Source organism: Megalops cyprinoides, chromosome 14 (assembly GCF_013368585.1).
Source record: "Megalops cyprinoides isolate fMegCyp1 chromosome 14, fMegCyp1.pri, whole genome shotgun sequence".
In the NCBI taxonomy this organism is placed as follows: domain Eukaryota; kingdom Metazoa; phylum Chordata; class Actinopteri; order Elopiformes; family Megalopidae; genus Megalops; species Megalops cyprinoides.
The window spans coordinates 9,238,316-9,256,400 of NC_050596.1; the positions used below are offsets into that span (position 1 = coordinate 9,238,316).

At 45.1% G+C, this 18,085-nt stretch overlaps 1 protein-coding gene across 4 annotated transcripts in view; it reads right to left on the minus strand.

The window, feature by feature from the left end:
- Positions 1-18,085, minus strand: part of LOC118789041 (diacylglycerol kinase eta-like) — a 43,898-nt gene that overhangs the window by 10,184 nt on the left and 15,629 nt on the right. For 3 of the 4 annotated variants that reach the window (XM_036545330.1, XM_036545329.1, XM_036545331.1), the window contains 14 exons: positions 11,434-11,538; positions 10,072-10,204; positions 6,860-6,966; positions 6,588-6,713; positions 5,974-6,076; positions 4,251-4,413; positions 3,857-3,965; positions 3,623-3,762; positions 2,864-2,945; positions 2,508-2,593; positions 2,324-2,423; positions 1,827-2,121; positions 667-804; positions 212-349 (listed from right to left, as the gene is read on the minus strand). In XM_036545330.1, coding sequence (XP_036401223.1) covers positions 212-349; positions 667-804; positions 1,827-2,121; positions 2,324-2,423; positions 2,508-2,593; positions 2,864-2,945; positions 3,623-3,762; positions 3,857-3,965; positions 4,251-4,413; positions 5,974-6,076; positions 6,588-6,713; positions 6,860-6,966; positions 10,072-10,204; positions 11,434-11,538 — 1,825 coding nt within the window. Of the gene's footprint in view, positions 1-211; positions 350-666; positions 805-1,826; positions 2,122-2,323; positions 2,424-2,507; positions 2,594-2,863; positions 2,946-3,622; positions 3,763-3,856; positions 3,966-4,250; positions 4,414-5,973; positions 6,077-6,587; positions 6,714-6,859; positions 6,967-10,071; positions 10,205-11,433; positions 11,539-16,188; positions 16,248-18,085 lie in introns of those variants that run through there. The other variant, XM_036545332.1, reaches the window with a different exon arrangement.

The following is an 18,085-nucleotide window of genomic DNA, read 5'->3' on the forward strand; positions in this document are numbered from 1 at the left end:
CTGCAGGTACAAGCACATCAACATAAAACTGTTATGTTATAATAAGTCTGCATGTCTGTGTGTGTGCACGTGTGTGTGTGCGTGCATGTCTGTGTCTTTTTGTGTGTGTGTGTGTGTGTGTGTTTTTGTGTGTTTATATACATATGTGTGTGTGTGTGTGTGTTTGTATACATATGAGTGTGTCTGTATGCACGTGTGTTCATTGCCGTACCGGGACAGATGATACGCGTGTTGAGCACAGGCAAGTTCTCCTTGCTGGTGCTGAAGGGGATGGAGAAGGAGCCGCAGGACGGGATGCTGCGACATACACTTCTCTCTGGGGGAGGCGAGCACGGCGTTGTCTGAGCGGCTGGAGAAACAGGGACAACTCATCACCTCTGACCCTAAACCCTGACTGACCATCAGCATTCAAATCATGACACAGAGTGGAAATAGCCCAGGCCAACAGGTGTCAGAGCTCTGACTTTCCTCTAGGTGGCAGTATAGGTATCCTATATATGCTATTATGTGGACGATCCTCTGGGCTGTCAGTTGCAACCTGCTTAAGGAAATAGCACAGCAAAAGGCAAACACATACACATTGTACATTTCAGCGGCTGCAGTGAAAACAATTCCGTTCCAGCAGCGAACACAAGATAAACAGTGAAATGAGTGAAGCGGGCTTACAGGAAGATGACTCCAGGTCTTTGGTGTCTTCGTCCTTCTCGCTGTCCTTGTTTTCATCCTCACTCTCGTTTTCCTTAAACTCAGTCTGCGCCTGTCGGTCATGCTGCTCCTCTGTATGTGCATTCTGTTCATCCACCACTGAGAAACAACACAGAGGGGACAGAAAGAGAGGAGGGGAGAGGAAGAGAGAGGGGGAGGGGGTGAAAGAGGTGAGAGGAAAACATATTTGCAGTTGACTGAACAGAAAGAAGCCTACAACATCCGTTCTCTATTTTCCCACATCAATTACATCTTGATATGAAAATTACAGCCTCCAGTCCCACCAGCACTTCTGTGACTGGCTGACACATACATTTTGAGCTGTATCATTTAATGTTCCAAAATGTGCGCTGAAAAGGCTTTTATTAAAGCGAATGACATTTCGGGGCTGGCACATGCAGTGAAAATTGTAAAGAGTGGCATGTGCAGGGATTTTTCTGTGTTGCCATGGTACCTCTCCCCACCTGCGTTTTCCCCAGCACACGGACAGGAGCTGCAGGTGGCGACTATACGCTAGTTTTCCTTACCGAACAGCAATGGCGTCTAAATGCACAAGATCCTCTGATTATCCTCTTATCCTCTTATAAGAGTCCTCTAAATCCTCAAATTGCACGTCCACATTCATGAATGATATTTACGTAGCACTTGAGGGTGCTAAAGTACCAGCCAAAAGTTTGGACACACCTGATTAAGATAATGGGATACATGCATTCAAAGACATTTTGATCTAATGACTTGTACTTAAATGAGCTGAATTTTATTTCTTAGACAAATATACATAGTGAAGTTGATGCCTGTTGAAGTTAATGTACGAATTTCTTTCCAAAAAATTATTTAAAAAATATTTTTGGCTACTTTGAATAATCTAAAATATAAGATATATATAAGACACATAAGGTTTGTTCAACACTTGTTTGGTCACTGCATAATTCCATTTGTGTTATTTAATAGTTTGGATGTCTTTACTATTATTCTAAAATGTTGAAAGTAGTAAAAATAAAGAATAAAAGTGTCTAAACTTATGACTGGTACTGTACACAGTGAGGGTGGCAATCTCAGCTAGCGCTAATTTGTGGTGCCCAGTTACATCCCAGCACCCATCAGCCCCCTGGGCCTGCTACCTTTCTCGGCCTGCTCGATGATCTGCCGCACAGCCCTCTTCAGGCTGTTGGCCCGGAGCATGAGCTGCTCCCGGGGCCGGAAGCAGCGGTGTGGGGAGTCCTTCTCCGTCTCGTTCTCCTCCAGCTTCTCCTTCAGCTCAGTAAGCGACTCCTCGCTCAGCTCCTCGCTCAGTTCCTCCTCCTCCAGCTCCTCCTCCACGATCGGGGGCGCGGCGTGGGGCGGGCGGAGCGTGGCCTGGACCTCCGTGTTGAGCGTCTGGAGGAGGGAGTCCAGCTTCTCGTTGAGGACGGCGCACTGGAGCCAGGCAGAGACGCGTCATGCAAAGGGAGCCACAAAGGGAAGGACGCCACAAAAGCCACAGTTAGCAGACGGTGGAAAGAGTGTGTGTTTAATGGAGAGAGACTCCGAAATAAAACAAAAAAGAACTTCAGTTGAAGGCTCATATGAAGCCAGACAGACAAATTCATGAGATGTACCACAGGGCAAGTTGACTCACTTTCAAAGACATGGAGTCAGCTCCGTCCGTATTGTCTGTGTGCTTCTCTGAGAATTTCCCCACCTTGGCAACAAAGTCCTTGACTGTTTCATACAGAACCCTTGAGGACAGAGCACAGGGGTTCAGATTTTTGAAACGTGATGTAATTTAATGTAATGCGCTATGTACTGCGATGGAGACTCACTTTGCAGAGGATATGACCACAGAGTGCTGGTCGGAGTTTAGGATCTTGGTGAGGTGAGCAGCGACAGAATCCTCATATGCTGATATCTGAATCGGCAACACACAAAAGAAAACCATCCACCATGAACAATTTCATGAATCATCCCTACTTCATTTGACAGGACATATTTGAAAAGATAACAAAATATGTTCTGTTCTGTTTCATATTCTGATTAAAAAACTGGTATAAAATACTTAGATTTTTCCTAATTGACCTGAATTCAATTAAAACTGAATGGAATTCAGTCCAGCCGCTCTTCTGTGAGGGGTGAAGGTAGGGATAGCAATGTTGTGACCTGATGCATTGGGCACTGGTACCTGGCACTCCTCAGTCTCCTCTGGTGTGGTGGGGCAGCTGTTCTTGGGTGGTATTTTGATTTCGTATGTCATTATGCTCCACCTGGAGGACACAAAAGAGGGAACAGCTGTAGAAGTCATCCACTGAAGCTCCACTCCCTTGTGGAGCTGTGATGGCACTACTCGTGTGGTAGACTTTAACAGTGAAAATGAACTGAGCGCATTCCTTCATCAGTGATGGAAAAAAAAAACACTACACTGACTGATTTGAATAAGACATAGAACTGTCAGATCAATGCCAGTTTTAAATGGAATGAAAAATATCAGTGAGAAAGCATTTCTTTAACCACAAATCAATCTATGCAGTAATGGCAAGTGGATTGGACTGTGGAATTGAAACTTGGGTGTATAAATCTTAGATTCTACAATGGTACATTACATTAGTGGCATTTAGCAGAGCGACTTACATAGGTTACGCTTTTTTACATGTTACCAATTTACAGGCGGATTTACTGAGGCTATTCTGCATTAAGTACTTTGCACAAGGGCAAAGCAGCACTACCCGAGTGGGGAATTGAAACATCAACCTTTTGGTTAGGAGTCCTGCACCTTACCACTATGCTACACTGCCACCCTACTGCTGAAAGTTGTATCCTGATGAAAAGTGCTTTCCCTCACTTGTCCCACTGGACAGCATTATGGGTAGGAATCTGACATGTCTCCATTACCCACAATGCAGCGAGCCTTGCTTCCCGCACCCCTGCCGTCATGGCGGCGTACCTGTCCAGCATCTTGGTGCTCGCCCTCTCCAGCTTCTCCAGGATCTGAGGCAGCAGCGTGTCGTCGTCGCAGGAAGGGCCCCAGCCCAGCACCCGCGCCAGGTCGTTCCCCGTGCCCAGGGGCAGCACTCCCAGCTGGCACTGCAACGAGACCACGCCCTCAGACACCCGCTCTTTACAGAGCGCCCCTCCCCGGGGGCAACTGCGAACGGCAGCCCCGGCCACGATCCCCCACCTGCTTGTGAAGGTTCAGCTTGTCGATCTCGGACAGAACCCAGCCCACGCTGCCGTCTCCCCCGCACACCAGGATCCTGAAAGTGTCGAACTTCTGAAACAGGCGCAGGCTGCAGGACACACAAAGAAGGAGAAGGTATGCAAAAAATATACACACTACATGTACCTCTCAGTATTTCATTGGTAAGGATAATACATTATGGGGTACTCTCCTCCATACAACCAAAGGTTAAAAATTCAATAGCTTACGCTTCTCACCCTTTGACTTGGAATGGAAGGGGCAACAATGGTCAAAGGATGTATTCTGGCCACCACTGCTAATTGAAAGGAGCCTGAAAGACCTCCATGGGGAAACCTAAGCCTGTAATGGCAGCAGGTGCCACAGTCTGGCTCACCCTAAGTGAGGTCCGCCGTTGATGAGGTCAAAGACCTGCGCAGGATTGAGCAGCTGTTTGAAGCGTCGCAGGAACTTCACCCCCTGGTTGTCCCCGCTCTTGGAGTTGACGAAGACCAGGAGCGGACTGGCGCAGGAGGGCGGGCAGGTGGCCTTCCAAAAGCCTGCGGAAAGAAAGGAGCACCCTTCATTACCTTCAATGCTTTTAGATCAACTGCACAGAGGAAGGATCAAGTCTGAAAAAAAAACAACACCTACTGTACTGTGTGTGTTTTGGGTTTAAATTAGCCATTCAGTTCAAGTGACAAATACTCTACGGAAATATCACAGTTCAAATGAATGAGACCGTACACTTGAAAGAGCACATGTGAGGGTAATGTGCTATTGTTATGTAGTTTCTTAGCTTGCCTATGGGTTGGCTTAGGCAACCCACAGATATTATGAGATACGAGCTATTACATAATTATGAGGTCTTAGCCAAGCTTGAAATGTGAGTGTCAATTCAACTTTGTGAGATTTTAATAATAATGCAGTCTATGACAAACCTCAAGGAAAACCAAAGGAAATATGACAGTTGTGATGGAGTAACTGAAATCATAACAACAGTACCGACTGTATTTATCACATTAAGGATTCATAAAAAATCATCAATGTCATCTACACTTAACAAATGAAATACATTTTAAGGAAGACAACACTGAAATATCTAGACTGTTTTGTATATGTTACTTTCTTCAAACACAGGGCAGTGTATATTGGATATTTACAGCTCCTCACATGTGTGGTGAATATCATGTAAACAAACTACTTTGAAGCAATGGCCCACCATAACAGTTTATGTATATATTTGCTTTATTTTATGGCTGATTAATATCTTAGTTTACATATTTACTGATATGCCAGATATGTGATACATGGGTGACACACATACACATCAAGAACAACTATGCAAAAACACAACAAAGCTTCAAATTCTGTCAGAATACTAATGTTTTTGTTTTTATTATACATTTCCCCAGGACGCTATACATAAGAAATGATTGATCGGGTGTGGGGACATTCGGAAGAAAATATTTCATGAAAAAAATGAAAAGACACTGCACAATATTTGGTTGCAGCCCAGTTGAAAAGGTCATGTGACAAAATATGAAAAAAATGCTGTCAATGCCTACTTATCTGGTAATCCTCTGAAAACCCACAGTTTTTTTCTTCCTTGATTTGTTTTTGGGAAAGGTCAGTGGTCTTAAGTATAATCTCTCATTCTTCGTAAAATGAGGTGACCCTCCACTTTGCATTGGCTACGCACTCAGGACACAATCTTTCACTGCTGCTACAGGCTGATTGATTCATGCTGACATTAAAGCCCTTTTCCCTCGCTGTTTATACATGTTGGGGGCTATTTTCAGCATAAAATCTAAGACATGCTGGCTACTCTAGACCACCTGAATAATTGTGAATTACAATGACCCTTCACAAAATGATGCTGAACATTAATAATGCCTCAGAAAGCACTACAATTGGGAAAAAATGTGTGTCAAATGTGTGCATACGTGCCAAAATGTTCATGTGTGCATTGTTAAGCACGATTTTGTGTCAGACTTTTAAATGTTCCTTTGATTTTTATTAATTAAAATACAGTAATCAGTATGGTATGACATGGTATAACCACCTTGTAAAAAGGGTACAGCCCAGAGAGCACATTGATCCCTGCCGTGGAAACTTACCATCTGAGTCGATGCTGTTGAGGGCAGTTGGTGGGATGATGGACACTTTGCACTGGCCCAGTGGACACTTCCGGGGGTACAGGTCCATACAGGCCGTGTGCACCTGTCCAAAACACAGCAGGTCAGTATGCAGGCAGGTGGGCCGAAACACCTAAATATTCATTGCAATGTGTGGGCAAACACGGAGGCGTTACTGTCATTTAGCAAATGTTGTTTTCTAGAGTGACTTACATAGGTTGCAGTTTTTTAAATGTTATCCATTTATACATCTGGATATTTACTGAGGCAATTATGGGTTAAGTACCTTGCCCAAGTGCCCCAGTGGGGAATGTAACCAGCAACCTTTCCCAGCAGTGCCCCAGTGGGGAATGTAACCAGCAACCTTTCCGTTATAAGCCCTGCTCCTCCCCTCTATTCTGTGCTGCCACCTGAGGCTCAGCAATCACCAAATTTTATAGTTTAAAGCAATGCTGGGCCTCAGAAAACTATATACAGTATACTTGCAGTGACACGCAGATGCAGAAAGATATGTGCGTGAGAGCAGATCTCCAGGCTCTGTGGGAGTGTGAGGTGTGGGGATGGGTGAGAGCGGGGTGGGGCTGTGGTCTCCTCACCATGGCCTTGCACCACAGGCAGCGCCAGTCCTGCAGCCGCAGCACGCTGCCGCACGTCTTGTCGCACACCGCGCACTTGGCGCTGACGGGCAGGTTCCCCTCCAGCCACTGGTGAGGCATGGCGATCTGCAGCACACACACACACACACACACACACGCGCGCTGTTACATGCGACAAAGGACCCCTTCCTCTCTCCTTCACCATGCAGAGTCAGTCTCATTTAAAGCCATGTAATTTATCCCTTAAGACTTCTGGCAGAGACGCCACTCACCCCATCCTCGTCCTCGATGATGTCTTTCCCGATGGAGGCCAGTGTGGTCCATTTGCAGTTGTTTGTGGCTCTGACCGCACATCTTTTGTGAGCTTTAAACTTGCATACTGCAAAACCAAACCAGGAACACAGACTCCATTAGCTGTACTAAACCACCTCCTGGGATATGGTTATCATTTATGATGGACTAAAAAGCGGGGAGATGAGAGGATGTACGTTATGACAAATATTGCCACTGTGTGATGAATATGTGAATATGAATATGAACATCGTTTTCGATGCACTGTGTTTAACAGTACCATTCATTTTCCACACTGCTTTCGCTTGCGAGCGCATTTGCATTTACAGAGCGGAGCCTTGAAGGCATGACAGCACAGCTTAGCTCTTAAATCCGACTAATGACAGCAAAGACCTCATTGTGCAATATGCACCACCCATGGCTGTGCCTCTCTGTGAGGTCCGGTGAAGAAGAGACTGCCATTTCATTTGCCGATTTCCTCCAGCGAATTGAATTACGGCTTTAATCAGATTGAGAATATTCATCTGGCTCAGGGCCAGAGGGGAGAATAGGCGCTTGATTGGTGCACCCGCCTGCACAGATATGATGGGTCTGTAACATGATCGGACCCCTGTATCCCAGTGACGTTTGCTCACCGCCAGGCAAACTGCACTGTCCCTATACCCGGCCACGCCAGGCGTTTCCAAACACAGGCACCTAATCGATGCACGTGTTATCTTAATCCACTGCAGTTTCACAACAAGTGCGCTCTTGAATGTGTCACCAAAGTGGATAGTACACTGTCACTGTCCTGTCTGCGTGGTGTAATGTAAGCCGTTGAGGTGCTGGCAGATGATACAGGCTTACTTCAGAGAAGGCTCACACAAACAAGAACTGGCCCGATTCCATTTAAATCCTAATTTACTTCCTCCATATGCTATGGACCTCTTATCTCCTGAGGGATTAGACGGATTTAAATTCGCACTGCTAATTTCACTGGTGTTGAAATGCATCCTCGCTCATTTGCTGGTGTTTAATGTACTGCAGTGCTATGGAAAGAGATATTATGTTCTGTTCCGAGAGTGCTGAAAAATACACCGTGCAGCTGCAGTGTATGTAAATATCTGGAGTGTGCTGAGGCACACAATCACCTTCAGTTTAGCTGTGCAGTAAAATTTGAAACTCAATCAGATGCTCGGTCATAATTGCTGACGCTGATTTAAACCAGAGCTGCTCAAGCCAAGGTCAGTCTCAAGGTTGTGATTTTTGAAAACCGCATCACTAATCACCGTCTCTCCTTTCGACAGTGTTTCCAATTTGGCCTCCTTGTTTCTCCCTGGACTCATGTGCTGGACTATCCTCACACAGGTCATTATTCCACATTCCTTTTGGCTGCCCCGTATATTCAAACAGGATATATACCAGTAAGAAAAAAACAAGCTAAAAAACGTTTGTAAACAACCTAATGATGAGCTAATTGGTTTAGGATAACTGTCAGATCAAAAAGAAATATATTGATCCTTCTTCCTCTTTTCCACTACAAAGTGTACATCAAGCTGTACTGATTGGCTTCTGCAAGCAATCAAAGTGAAGAACAAAGAGAATTTATCACTCTCTGCTGCTCCACTTTTACATTCTCACCCTCTAAAAACCTGGCCTTACTTTTGGAGGGTTCACAACCCTCGCTTTGATGTGTGATGTGTGTGCAAGGAGCCGTGGTATTTTACTGTGCTCTCAAGTTCACAGAAAGCCAAAAAGAGACAATGGCCAATCTTTTTCTCCTTTACAACAAAATCTGATAATAAAGAAGAAGAAGAAAAAAAAAACCTTTCGGGTGATACTGAGATACCAAAAAGTCAGTATCATTATTCACAAAGGCCATAAAAAGGATATTAAAATCAGCACTGCACAGGAACCAATTATGTTCCAATTTCCAGGAGAATAAATTAACTATGCATAGCGGGGAAATGAATGAGCGATTTTGTCAAAAAGAATGAGATCATCTCTTCACAGCAACACATAATTAATACTCTAGAGGAAAGTAGGCTCGCAGAAGCTCAAAATCACAGACTGAATCACAGTGGCAAATTCAGAGGAACCCCGATAACAGCACACGGAAATGAGACCATTGTTCTTCTGAAAGAATCACAGTGCATTTAAATCAGGGGATTACATAAAATATATGATAAGGAATTCTGGTGGTTCTCCTTGCGTGCCCAGTGGACAATCAATTGCTCCAGAGAACATTTAAGGACATGGAAATTACTTCAAAGGTTTCTTTTGATGGTAGATGTAAACATACTAAGTTGATTGAAACACTAGTCATTTAACTTTCATTTCAGCAATCCCTGTTTACTTTCTCTGCTTCTGTCTGCTGTGTATATGAAGTAAATCTATATACCTTGATTTCATAACAAATGAATATGGTGGAAATCTAAGAACCGATGCCTTTCGGTGGTCTCATCAAACCAGTACGAATCTGGCTGTGTTCACCTCCTGCTTGGCAGGCCATGGTCAGCATGGTTTAATTACCATCTGCTTATCGCCTCTTCCTAATTAGCACCATCTTTCATTATGATATCAGCCCATTATCATGCATAATGCATAATCTGGGGGTGATATTTTTAGGCAGAGCATATGAACCTCTGTACGTCTCTGCCCGAGACCCACTTTTCTTGTGTCTGTGAAAGGCAGCTCACCCACACAGAATGCCCGCCATTCTGCGGCATGCCTGACATTACGGCATGAGACGCTACTGATACTTTTCTGTTTGAAACCATCATATAAGCTCATACAATGTTTTCTAATTAGTCAAATGAAATCTGGATCTATTTCAAAAGACACTGTGCTCTGCCTATCTCTTGTCTCCTCCTACAGCTCCTCTCCCACTGTCTCACTTCTCCATTGTCTCCGCTAATTTTGATACAATAAATCACTGATCTTTCCTGTTGGCACTGACTGGCTAATTCTAAACTAAAGAGATAAAAAAAGAGGTTTATTCTGGATTTACTTTCATACTTCCATTTATTGTTGTAATTATCTCATAAAATGTAATCATATCACATATATACTTCAAAGGTAACTGTGCTTTTCGCTTCCACAAATGGTGAACTGTGATTAGGCTGTAATTAAAATCCTGTTTCAGGATCACTACCAGACTGTTGAGGGGAGAGTGTTGCAACGTCTCACGGAACTCGGTGGGCGGAGCCCGTACCTTCGCAGGAGAGGCCGTGGGAGGTGACGCCGGACAGGCTGTCCCGGCAGACGTTGCAGAAGGTGGGGCGAGCGTGGGAGCAGGCATACCAGTTGTGCATCCCTGAGAAATGTTCCACATTAAACTGTGCCGTCTAGCAAAGGAGAAGTTAAGACAAGTTGGCAGCGACAGGATAAGACTCCACGCCCAGCAAGAGCACTTCACAAATCCCCACCTCCCCCTCACAAATGGCTTCAGAAAGCACCTGCCGGTGCCTCCTGAGATCATGGCTAAACCTTATGCTGATATGATAGACTCATTACATTATTTACTTCGTCGTCACCTTAGCTCAGGTAGCTCAGAGCTGAGAAACCATTATCATTACACAGCTAGATAATTGCTGAAGCAATTCAGGTCCAATGCCACAACAGCAGCGCCCCACTCAACAATCAATCCCATAAACTGCCTTCTTACAAGGCCTGTTTCTTGAAAACTATGCTACACTGTTGCCCCTGTGACACTTTTGCTCTACTATTGCAATAAGCTGTGATGGGGGCATGGTCATTAATCATACAGAGGACCCTACAAAGAAATATATCTGACTTCTAGGTCTGTCCTCTGGAATATCATTTGTGCTATCTCTGCTGAGGATTGCAGGGTGCGGTATTGCAGTTGTTTCAGAGACAGAAAATCTCTGGGTTACATTATCTTTGCGTTTCCATCCAGGCAATTGGAGCTGAACATCTTGAAGGAAAAAAAACTCCACACCATTAACAGGGAATGGGTTACGCTAACTCCAAATGGCAAATTAGGTCACGAAAAAAAAAAAAGTTATTTTCAAAGATGTTCAAGCTCAGCGGTGTCAGTTGCGCAAAGATAGCAGCCGCTTTCACGCTTCACTTTAGAAGTAAACTGTTCCCACGACTGAACATAATTTATTTCTCTCGATTGTTATAATCAGCCCTTCTCTGCAGTACCCTCTCTGCTGACTCCTGAGAGAATGCACAATGGCTGGGAATTCATGCTGAGGGTAAGAAGAAGCTTCCTCTTTACAGATTCCCATGTGCATGGATGCGGCCTGGCTTAACATTAATGGGAAATGTAGGATGCAGCTGAAACTGATTTCAATTTACAGACTGCTTAAGGAGCAGGTGCGCTCATCTTAAAATCGGTGCAAGAGCTGAACAGGTTAAAAAAAAACAAAGCTGACATAGAAGCATGTTTAATACTCTTTTTATGACAACTAAACAAACACATTTAATCATTTTCCTATTCTTTTATGCCTAGTGAATCCAAGCATATAGAGTGGCTGCTGTCTTTAATGGCACCAAGGCAAACTCGGCTATTAAATTCTGCAGAATAGGATGATAAACAAGGTCTTACCTCGTAATGCTCTCTGGACTGAACAGACTTTATAGAGCTGATCCAGTCCTCCATCTCTTTCCGATTCTCCGCGCAGAGGATGAGTCTTCGGAATGGGGTGATCACCTGGAGAGAGAGATTTGTGACGATGAGCGTCTTTCGCCCTTGCTCCAGCCACCGCACTGTTCGTCTGAGGATGTGTCCCTTCTTTTAAAACGGGAGCTCAGACCGCGCCCCCCCCCCCCCCCCCCCCCATGCCCCTCCACCACCCCCCACCATATGAACCCTCCTCCTCCTTCCCAACCCCAAGCTTGAGTGAGATCCCTTCTGACAAGCAGAACACCTCAGAAAACGCTAAAAGCCTGTTTCATAACAAAGATCGCCTCTGCCAAAAAACCACCTCACGGACACTTTGCTTTTCATCCCCCCCTCATAATTTATTGATTATGCCTTCCTCAGCTTTTGCTGTTATTATTTTTTTCATTTCAGCAGTAAGAGTCTGCCCGTCTCCCAAATCTATGGGCACAGTTGCGTACACAGCAGACGCTGATCCCTCACCACACTAAACCAGGGAGCAGTCTGTAAAAGCACACAGGACACCAGCCATGCTCACCAGCGACAGCGTCCCTGCCTCCAGGTTGAGGTGTGCTCATTTTCCACATTGCTGACAAACTGTTTTGTCAACCTGAGCTCCATTGCTTGCATCTGCACATACTGAACGTATTCCCAACTGCTCAGGTCATCACCTCTGGAATACTGACACATATGCTACGATGAGCCGTTTAACTCATTCATATAGTACTTCATATTTATGCAGTAGATACAGTTCACCTGTTGCCATTCTCTGATAATAATAAGATTTTTCATAACATAGCCATCTATCACTGAGTGTATAGCAATGCTACATTGCTGATAATCATGAGGTGCCTCCTGTCGGAATATGGCCTACAGTCAGTTCATACTGTATAGGTGAAACTGTCTGAGACTGACTCCTAAGGGCAGTTATAGGTTAAAAGGCACAATGTGTACGTCTCTCACAGGTGCATTACACCTCGGTATGGGTGAATGGGAGAGGGGGACTTCCTTAATGCGTGCAGTTACTGACATTAACAATGGCTTCCGCAGAGCAAGAAGATGGCAGTCTGAAAGAGGAGGACCACGACACCGTGAGGAATGGCTGAGTCACGTGCAAGCACGGCTGCGTGGGTGTCTCAACCGCGGCCTGTTATTTCTGCCTCCCTGGGCATAAGACGGAGCCGGCCCTGCCTCGCTGTCACGCCAGGGTCACATTGAGACTCTAGGGAGCCCCATTTGTGACCAGAGATGGGCTCTCGAGACCCACCGCCCTGCTGTGTGTCGTTAGGTCATCTGTTGGCATTAAAAAGCCATTAAATATTAAAGAAACGCACTGAACTGCATGTACAGAAAAAATATACATTAGATCAATGGGTCCATGCCACCAGGCAACCTCTAACAATCACATAAAGGCATTTCCTCTAGTTAATAGTGTTGAGAGGCAAAAAAAAACTTCCAATCTTAAACATCTTCAAATACTTTGATCCGGTACATAATGGAACTGGACCATTACATCAGTTCAACCTTATGTACAATATTTATTTTGTTGGCTGAAACCCTTATCTAGTTCCAGTTAAATACCAAGATGAAACACAATTCAGTTTGTTGAAATGCTCATGTCCCCATTTCAACAGAGTGCTTGTCCGACTTAATTAATTCCTTAGCTTAATATGATATGACCTATTCTGCAAAAGGGCATTTCCCCGACTTCCACCTAGTGAGTTCTGGACAAGCTGATGTCTGAAGGGGTCACATGACTTGGAGGCAAAGGAAAGCTCACATGCCAGCAGCATCTCAATAGCCCTGTGTCTACACAGCACACAGAGCCATGGCTAGGAGGCAGTGACATGTAATGGCTCAGGTCATTTTTTACAACCTAGGAACAGCAGCAGGGCATAACAGCTTGTTGTTCAATATCCAAAGAACACAGTGTTCTGTATTATACAGAGCTGGCCACCTCCCGCCTACACTGTCTGTGTGGAGACAGCATGTACACATCTATTCCTGAATTTGATCGTTTCTACTTTTTTCCACATTGGAAAGCTCCTTGTACACTCTGTTTCAAGTGTGTTGCCAGTGACTAACTGGAGACAAAGCATTTGGTATCAATCTTTACGAGCAAAAGCTCACTCTGCATATACCCTGCTATAAGCAGAATACTGCTTTCATTAAGGTCACTGCTTAGGTACAACCAATTTCGCCAAAAGAGGCAGAAATGATAAGCTTCTGCCCCTGGCATGATACAATGTCAGAACTAATCACATTAAGCATTCAATTTTCCCTGTTATGTAACCATGGGCAACTGCTAAACAATCTATCCCAGCAGCTCGCAGAATAAGGATTACAATTGTAGCTTAAATATCAACTAAACCCGAATGCTAATTTTTTAAAACAGGTAGCGTGAAGAGAGTGAAAGAACCGTTTCAGGCTCGGTCAGGAGCTGCCGATAAAGCCGTATTCTCTGCGAGAGCGGGAACTGGCATAGAGATGTTCCGGTGTGCAGAGGGAAATCCAAATCCCCAGGCTATACATCACAGCGACTCTCGGATCGATCCGGAGGCAGACTCCACAGGATGAGGGCAGAGTGCGGTAATGCCCAGCGTCGGGGGGATGCCAGAGCGGATATTTCAGCCAATCGACAGCACTTCAGAGGTCCAGCAGTGCCGAGACCAGTGGCGATGCACAAGGCAAATGGACACGCGGTCAAGAGCTCTGAGTGCTACCGTCTGAGACCCGGCAGCGCTTATAATATTGTGATCACTCTAAAAGCTGAACTGCTGAAGATAGTATTTCACAAAAAACGCATTTCCTACAAAGTCTGTCATCGCAGGAATTGGATTATCTGAATTATCTACATAATCAGGTTTGCTATGAATATGCGCGAACCCGGACATGAAATAGAATCTAAGGTTATTGGAATATGCCTATCCAAGGCAACTATGTGAATCCATTTGAGACCAGATATACAATGTATATATTAGTGTCTAGCAAGCATAATGGAAAATGGTTTGTGAACAACATTGTAAGCAATACTGAGTCACAATAATAATAAATTATTATTCCATATGTGACCCACATAACTACAGTAGCTTATGAAAGGTATTTATTATGAAACTAGGCAGATATATCCACAGTAGACATGCTTGAACCAAACACAATGTGTCCACAGTACTAGATAACTACATAAATAAATACATACTGCATGGCTTTGCTATCAACAATGTAGTTTTCTTTTGACATTTAGCCGACAAGTATCAACAGTGTATAATGATCCAACAGTGACCCAACAGTGTCCAATCACTAATCATCTCCCAGAAGGCAGAAAATCCTAATGTGCCTGAATTAGTCCATTTTCCTAATTGTCGAGATGAAAGGAGGAGTCCTGAATAATTATGATGATTGTATAACAGACAACAATTGTACAAAAAGCATTCCACAAAGAACACCATGTTCTCTAACACATTTATCTTTACCTAAGACTTTAAAATTATCCAACATTAACATTATTTCATATACTGTATGAAAGTCAGCTCTCACCACGTTTAATATTATCTATAGCTATCCATCGCAGCTATGGATAACGCTGCTGCTTAAATGAGTGTAAGTCTCACAAAACTACACCCCCATTATTCCATACCTCTAGCAATATTGCAAGTATTTCTACGAAGCACACAAGAGCTTCTCCTTTCACGCACAAAAAGGACATTGTAAAGTCACCAGGACAGAGGTGACCTGTCAGAGTTGAAGAGGGATTTTCCAATTAGAGCAAGCAGCTGCCCTGAGCCGTGCCAGCCGTTCCACTCCTCAAAATTGGAGTCTCGAGTTATCAATTTAAAACTCGAGATACTAAGAGAAGAGAAGAGCACTGTGCCCAAAGAGACTGAGTGTTTCTAAGACAATGGAAGCACAGGGGGAGCCGGCCAGAACTGAGGCACAGAGCCTGCTCTCTCCTCCAGCAGGAAGCCTGAAACAGCTTGGTGGCGAGCGCAGCCCCTCCGGGGTTTGTGCTCCTGCTCCGTGGTGCATGACTGTCCGGCTGCCCCCTCTAACATCCAGCCGACAGCAACGAGCACAAGTGCACATGCGAGCACAATGTACACGCAAAGAGCATAAATAATGTACACAGAGACGGAAAAGAACACGCACACTTCTCATACATAAACAATCTGCCTCTGTATTTCTATAATTTTATATTTTTATCGTTTCCAGTGCATCACAAATTCGCCTGACATGTGTAAACCCCATCTTCTTCTACATTACTGCATGTGAACACCGTATAGTACACAGTCTAGAATCTAGAACATTATTCACCTTCCCCCATATGCTGTAAAAAGCCATCACCTTCAAACAACATATGGCTGACATTTACAGATAAGTGCCTGAAAGGGTTAAACCCCAATAATGCAACCCCGTGAGAATAATCAAGCCACTTTCCTGTCAGGTGAGAGAAAACAGACCTACGGCTACGGCTACATGGCAATGCACAGTTTACTACTAAGCCGTTCATCTGAAATCCAGCACTAACCGAAAACCTCAGCACAACCTGGGGATGCCAACGAGCCGTAAAAGCAAATAGGTACAAGCAAACTTCCCCTGCAATCACTGTTTTAAGCGCAGTCCCGCAACAGCACCATCCAAACGTCCAAACACACTCCCTTTGCACACAGCACAAGACAGAAATGTAAATTTTAACACACTGACTTTGTGAGACGATCCCCTGGATCCAGCTGTGAAGACTCTTCCGCAGTGCACTCCCCCTCTCCTACTGTACATGCACTGCCTCCCCCCCGTGTCTCCCGATCGGCTGACGAGCGAAGCGCGCTCTCTCCCCCCCCCCTCCCTCCCTCCTTCCCCGAGACTGCAGCCCCTCCGCCGCCAGAGGAGCAGCCCACCGCAGCAACACCGCACGTCACATGCGGCGCCACGCACTCCTCTCATAAACACACTCAGCCTGTCCGCACACACACACACCGGCCCGCAATTTTACACATAGAGGGGCTTTTATGCAAACCACTTTTCCTGAGAAAAATTAATGAGACATGCAGCACTTCTGCTCTGGCAGCATCTTCCCCGGCAGGGCGGCTTGAAAGCCAAAGGGCATCCGCGGCGCTTACCGATTCCGCCGGACAACCCGCCGAGTGAAGCGTGGGGATGTCATTAAAAACAGAAGCGCGGGCAGCCTGTTGTCACTGATGTCCTCCTTCTTTCCCCCTCTCTCGCTGGTCCTCAGCGCTCTGCCGGGGACGGGAGGGGGGAAAGCAGCGGGGTGGGGGTGGGGGGGGCTCCTCTCGGCGGCCGCTCGACGCTCCGCGGGTGACACCGCTCTCGGAGGGCTCCCCTTTGTTCTTGGGAGAGGCCGCTCGGCTGCTCCCCTCCCCGCCTGCTCGCACGCCCCAGCCGGAGCCGCGCTCACACACACTCGCACGTGCCTGCTCTCCCGGGGGATGTGTTTCTCAGCTGCCTCCTGACTTAAAGATATCCTCGCTGCGATTTAAGGAACCACGGAAGCAGCAGAGCTCCTCGCTCATCGGCTGACTCTGTGAAGGAGCAGCTACCCTGAAGCATCAACAGTAGCTGCCTTCATTTTGCCAGTCGATGGGGAAATGGTACTTAAAAGGGAAACCCCAACGCAGCTCCCAAACAGTGCCTGTTCTTAATTCTGTTTCTCAAAGCAAGTGTATTGTGGAAGCCCTGTAAAAAGGGTTTCCCACTGTATCAGACACTGCATCAGTAACTTCCATACAATGATTTAGAAAAAGAAATTTCTTCTTACCATTTACAAAAATACACATTTGTTCACCGTTGTGGCTGGCACTTAGAAGAGACAAAGGAAATTACGTCATAATGAGGAAATCTAGGAAATCTGTATATTTGCGGCATCACAATACAGAATATTATTCTGTGAGATAGCTCATCATATTGTAAGATTGCAAGCGTCCAAATGGTTGTGAAGTCATATTTACTAGGAGGTCACATTGGAGGTTGTTTAAGTAGCATTTTTACACTACAAGAGTGGAAGACAGAGCACAAAAAAACGGATGTTCCAGCAATATGAGAAGAGACTCCAACAACACCGTTATGGTTTTGTTTCTCATTAAAATCTGAATGTCTTGTTTCATACAACTTAATAGAGCGCTGAGAGGCACAGTTTAGAGAAATCCGGGAATTACTGTTTTGTTTGCCAAACCCCAACTATTTAGAGAGCTCATGACAACCCCATCCCCTCACGATTTTCACCCACCAGAGGATTCTGAGTCAAGAGCTGTCAACGCCTCTGCTTCACAGTCTACAAGTCAGTTTAATGTCCATCCAACACCAACATCTAATGTTATTGTCTTTTTATTGTCTTTTAAAAACTAAGCAGAGATACGACTGCATGACCAACAGAACACAGGAGTACTGCGAGAACGTTCAGCAGCAAAATGACATAACATTCATGCACACACACATACACACACACAGACACACACTCAGTCACGCATGGATTCTCGTCCACACAATGTGAGCAGTTGCGTTTGCGAAAAGATGCTAACTGCAGCGCTGAAGACAGTCACTATATATAGCTCATCATTCTCCTTGGAGCTTTCTTACTTGACAT